The 5,815-nt window shown below is 34.2% G+C and overlaps 1 protein-coding gene across 1 annotated transcript; it reads left to right on the top strand.

Moving 5' to 3' along the window:
• Window positions 1-3,416: 3,416 nt before the first annotated feature.
• Window positions 3,417-3,881, top strand: LOC106469885 (bromodomain-containing protein DDB_G0271118-like; the record flags this gene model as incomplete). Its single annotated transcript, XM_013930405.1, has 2 exons — window positions 3,417-3,473; window positions 3,792-3,881. Coding segments are annotated over 2 exons (147 nt in total), but the record flags the coding sequence as incomplete, so codon positions are not given.
• Between the last annotated feature and the right edge of the window lie 1,934 nt (window positions 3,882-5,815).

Below are 5,815 nucleotides of genomic sequence, written 5' to 3'. Positions count from 1 at the left end.
AGCGATAAGATTACGGATTTACAATGCTTTAATCCGGGGCTCGATTCCCCTTAGTTGACAGAGCGCCAGATAGCTTACTGTGTAGCATTATTTTTAAACAAACAAATATTTAAAACCTATTTTGCCAAATATGGATAATGTTAGCATTATAGATTTACAGCTTTTATTATTTCTTTGTGGATATAATAACTGAACGTGCATGTATGAATTATCTAAGTAGGTAAGCTTTAACTGGTACGTTTGTGTCTACCATATGGAACCAGCAGCACAATATAAATATATATCCTCATACACGTCGTCCAGCCTAGCTGACGAGTTATAGTATTCAACGAAAGGACTTCTGAGCAGAGACTTGTGAGAGACAAAAGTTATATCTCAAATTACATTTCTGCATAGTTCTGATCAAAAACACGAAATGATTTATCAATGAGTGCGTGAGAAAAACGAACGTTTGTTTTTTTACGAGATTTTTTTATCAGAAATGTTAGTCCTTCTGGCTCCACCTACTCCTTCGACCGACCTCGTAGCGACAGTCTGTAATAGTTGGTAATAATCAAGATATGTTTTACTCAACTTCGTTCTCCTTGTACGTAAGTCCTAGGCTCTTTAGTTACACTACATTGATGCCCACCCAGATATCACCATGATATTATGATAAACAAACTGTTAAAGAAAAGAAACCCTCAACAATCACCCAGTCTGATAGTATAGAAGACACTCATGTATAAAATAACCGATTATCAGCTTTTCTAATGTCAAGTGTGTGTAGTCGTGTTTGTTTGTGTGTATGGAGCTCTAATACTTTTAAAAGGAAGAACATACTGAATTCTCTTTTTTCTGTAAAGAGCATTTTTAAAACTATTTTATAGCGTAAGATTTTACTAGGATTGTGTAATCTAAAGCAGCACACCAAATTACAGCGTCATCAATCATATCAGACCAATCTCTAATAGCGTTTTTTTTTTTTGTTATTTTTTTTAATTGCGTCAGTCCTGCAGTATTGGTTAAAGTAACCAGGTAGAAATATTTTTTTCTTCTTTTGATGATGTGATGAATGGTTTTGAAATTGCCATAGGAAAAAAGAAGATCTCGCAAAACGGGAACCATAATGATATACTTCGTTTATACTTTGTAAACTGGAGTAAAAATAGAGATAAAAAAGCTGATTATACTCTCTTGGTCAGAAATAAAATTATAATAAAGTCCAACCGTCTTCTCGAAATTCATTATTCTCTGTTAGACTGCAGTGGTTCCCAAACTCTTTTAGTCTGAGGCTCCCTTCACGTGAAAAAGAAATTTTGAGGCCCCCCAACTTATAACTTTAGCATGGTGGTTGAAAAACAGTGCCGTAGTAAAAACAATAACATTTCTTTTCAACAGACTGTATCATTTAAGTAATTCAACATAATTTTTTATCGGTTTATTGTTTATTTAGAATTAAAATTAATCCAGCATTTTTGTTTTCGGCCCATTTTTTCGTTGGCCCTCAGGGGGGGGGGGCGATTTCCACTTTGGGAAATACTGCGCTAGAGGAATGGTACGAGTGAAAAACACCGTTGTCTTTTCGTCTGACGTTTGCTGAACATCAGTCGTTCGTACCGTATTATCGGTTAGTTCAGACAATCTTGTTTGTTTTTTTATATTAATGTTAATAGTTATATTTGGTGAACCGTTTTATTCAGCTCTGATTTAAGTTTGCTAATTATTAACGTCTTTATTTCGGACCTACAACAGAATCCACCACCATTGGGCAATTCGGAAATAGTTCATTATTAATCCAGAATGTGGTACTAATTTAAAGACCTTGGAAAATCTCGTCGCAACAAATCTCGTAATCTCTTTAGAACAGGAAGTGCTAGAGAGAGATGAAACTACAACCTTGGGAAAATTGTTAAACCATTTCAATTGTTAAACCATTGTTAAACCATTTCAATTGTTAAACCACTTCGAAGTACATTTTTGGGGAAGCAAGTGATACATTATTGACGAATTACCATAACAAATTTCTATCAAAACAAAAGGTCAGTAATACGATTTATTCCACAGATTGACTTCGTGGTGCAGCCGATTATATGAAAATGAACTTTCGGTACGGACTTGAAATACACACAGAAACCACCTTTTCAGAAAATCAATTATAATGTAAATATCCAACCTACTTATGGCGTGTTTCTTAACTAAAGCTTCTGAAAATAAATTCACTTGCGCTGTGATTTGTAACCATTTTGTTATCCAATAAGCCACATTAAATTCTATAGAAACGTGAATTACGTGATAAGGAGACCTGTACAAAGTGGTCTTGTCCGCCAGGGGGAGTGCAAGAATATCGAATAACAGGGATTAATAATCGATATGTCTTTAATCGATAAAGCCAACACATCCGTCACTCGAGACTTATATCACACCAGTAGTTGAATAGGCTGAATACTCGATCATGTTGAACATTGGAATGATACCGAACACATCCGTCACTCGAGACTTATATCACGCCAGTAGTTGAATAGGCTGAATACCCGATCATGTAGAACATTCGAACATTGGAATGATACCGAACACCTCCGTCACTTGAGACTTATATCACACCAGTAGTTGAATAGGCTGAATACTCGATCATGTAAAACATTCGAACATTGGAATGATACCGAACACATCCGTCACTTGAGACTTATATCACACCAGTAGTTGAATAGGCTGAATACTCGATCATGTAAAACATTCGAACATTGGAATGATACCGAACACATCCGTCACTCGAGACTTATATCACACTAGTAGTTGAATAGGCTGAATACTCGATCATGTAGACCATTCGAACATTGGAATGATACCGAACACCTCCGTCACTTGAGACTTATATCACACCAGTAGTTGAATAGGCTGAATACTCGATCATGTAGAACATTCGAACATTGGAATGATACCGAACACATCCGTCACTCGAGACTTATATCACGCCAGTAGTTGAATAGGCTGAATACTCGATCATGTAGAACATTCGAACATTGGAATGATACCGAACCAACACAGTAACAGGTATCTTTCTTTCACCATTGACCAGAAATGGACCGGCTGTAAATACGATTTCAAATTGTTCACAAAGAATGGTTTTCTTCCTTTTTTGTTATCATTTTCATGATACGTTCGCACATGTCTTTATACATACCTTTATATATGTCTATTGACATACCTTTATACGTGTCTATTGACATACCTTTATACGTGTCTATTGACACACCTTTATACATGTCTTTACACATATCTATATACGTGTCTATTGACATACCTTTATACATACTTTTATACATTCCTTTATACATACCTTTATACGTGTCTATTGACATACCTTTATACATGTCTCTATACATACTTTTATACATGTCTCTATACATACTTTTATACATGTCTATTGACACACCTTTATACATGTCTTTACACATATCTATATACATGTCTTTACACATATCTATATACATGTCTTTACACATACCTATATACATGTCTTTACACATACCTATATACATGTCTTTACACATACCTATATACATGTCTTTACACATACTTTTATACATGTCTCTATACATACTTTTATACATGCCTTTATACATGTCTCTATACATACTTTTATACATGTCTTTATACATGTCTCTATACATACTTTTATACATGTCTTTATACATACTTTTATACATGTCTTTATACATGTCTCTATACATACTTTTATACATGTCTTTATACATGTCTCTATACATACTTTTATACATGTCTTTATACATGTCTCTATACATACTTTTATACATGCATTTATACATTCCTTTATACATGCCTTTATACATGTCTCTATACATACTTTTATACATTCCTTTATACATGCCTTTATACATGTCTCTATACATACTTTTATACATTCCTTTATACATGCCTTTATACATGTCTCTATACATACTTTTATACATGTCTCTATACATACTTTTATACATGCATTTATACATTCCTTTATACATTCCTTTATACATGCATTTATACATTCCTTTATACATACTTTTATACATGCATTTATACATTCCTTTATACATACTGTTATACATGCATTTATATATTCCTTTATACATACTTTTATACATGCATTTATACATTCCTTTATACATGCCTTTATACTAATTATAATAATTTTATCCCCAACTTCTTCAAACGAAACCTAGTCATGCCATTATTAAACAGAATATTTAATCTCTGCTCGAATTACTTAATTTTACACGAAGAAATTACATTCATGCACAAACACCTGTTAAGTAATGGTTATCCGAATGATTTTCTAACAAATATTACACGCATTCCCGAACACCACATTCCAGCCACCTACTATTCTGTACACCGCCTCCAAATTTCTCCTCATTATGGGTTCACAATCCTTACAAATTAAAACAAAAAAACTCTCCTCTCTAATAAAAAACTTCTACCCTCAAATTCAGCTTATAATAATATACAGACCTAGCCTCCGAATTATGCACTTATTTCAGTACAAAGAACAAGTACATAAACTTCTACGTTCATTGCTCGTGTATAAATATACGTGTAATGACTGTAAGGTCACGTACATTGGCAAAACAAAATGGCACTTATAAACTGGAGTCTCTGAACACTTAGGAGTATCTAACAGAATTAACCGTCCATTACTTAAACTCAACCACTTATCCATTGGTTCACATTCTGAAACCACAGGTCACAAAATTTCATTTAACGACTTCTCTATCATTAAAACAGGAACTCTACATTAAAGAAAGTTTACTCATAGCTAAATACCGCCCTACTATTAACGACTTACAAGCCTCTTTAGACCTAAAATTATTCTAAACTTACTCAATTGTTTCGAAATATAATCTATAATCTATTTGTTGTTGTTGTTCTTTTATCTTTCCGTTTACCACTTTATTCAATAACTAAGTAAACTAGTGGTCAATGATACTATAGTTGTAGTTAATAAATATCTTTGTAACACTATTTTCAGATTTCGCTGAAGATGCAATAAGTGTATTCCGAAACGTTCGAACATTGTTTGTTTGTAATCAAGCACAAAGCTACACAATGGGCTATCTGTGCTCTGCCCACTACGGGTATCGAAACCCAGATTCTAACGTTGTAAGTCCGTAGACATACCGCTGTACCACTGGGAGGGGCACGAACATTGTAAATAAAATGTTTGTATTTTGAACTGGTTCTTCACATTCCTTTGCTATCTGTTTCTCTCTCTCTAAAGATTTAAGCCTCCAAGGTGGCTCAGCGGTAAGTCTGCAGGCTTACTACGTCAAAAATCGGGTTTCGATACCCGTGGTGGACAAAGAACAGATAGCCCATTGTGTAGCTTTGTGGGTAAGAATAACCTAACCAAAAGATTTAAAATATGTTTAATTTGTAAAGGATACGTTTATTATTCTATTATTGTGATCACTTTATTGAGAAAGGTTAAAATGGATGCTTATTTTTATATTATAAACGGATTTTATAGTTTGTGCCAGCAAGAGACAACGTTTAGAGAGGGAGTTTATCCTATTCCTGGATTTCCAACAAGTGAAATGCAATTAGGACTCACCCTCCCACCCAACCAACCCCCAGTGGCACACCGGCATGTCTGAGGACTTACAACGCTAGAAACCGGATTTCGATACTCGTGGTGGGCAGAGCACAGATATCCCATTGTGTAGCTTTGTGCTTAACATATGAATGAAATGCTTAACTACAAACAAACAAAGCAATTAGGAAGACATTTATCATCATCAGTCTTTAACTGTTTTCATAAAATTAATGAACAACAGATTAA

Source organism: Limulus polyphemus, unplaced genomic scaffold (genome assembly GCF_000517525.1).
Source record: "Limulus polyphemus unplaced genomic scaffold, Limulus_polyphemus-2.1.2 Scaffold3705, whole genome shotgun sequence".
NCBI classification, from domain to species: Eukaryota; Metazoa; Arthropoda; class Merostomata; order Xiphosura; family Limulidae; genus Limulus; species Limulus polyphemus.
Note: the sequence above shows the minus strand (reverse complement) of the source record. Positions and strands in the feature narration are given on the sequence as shown.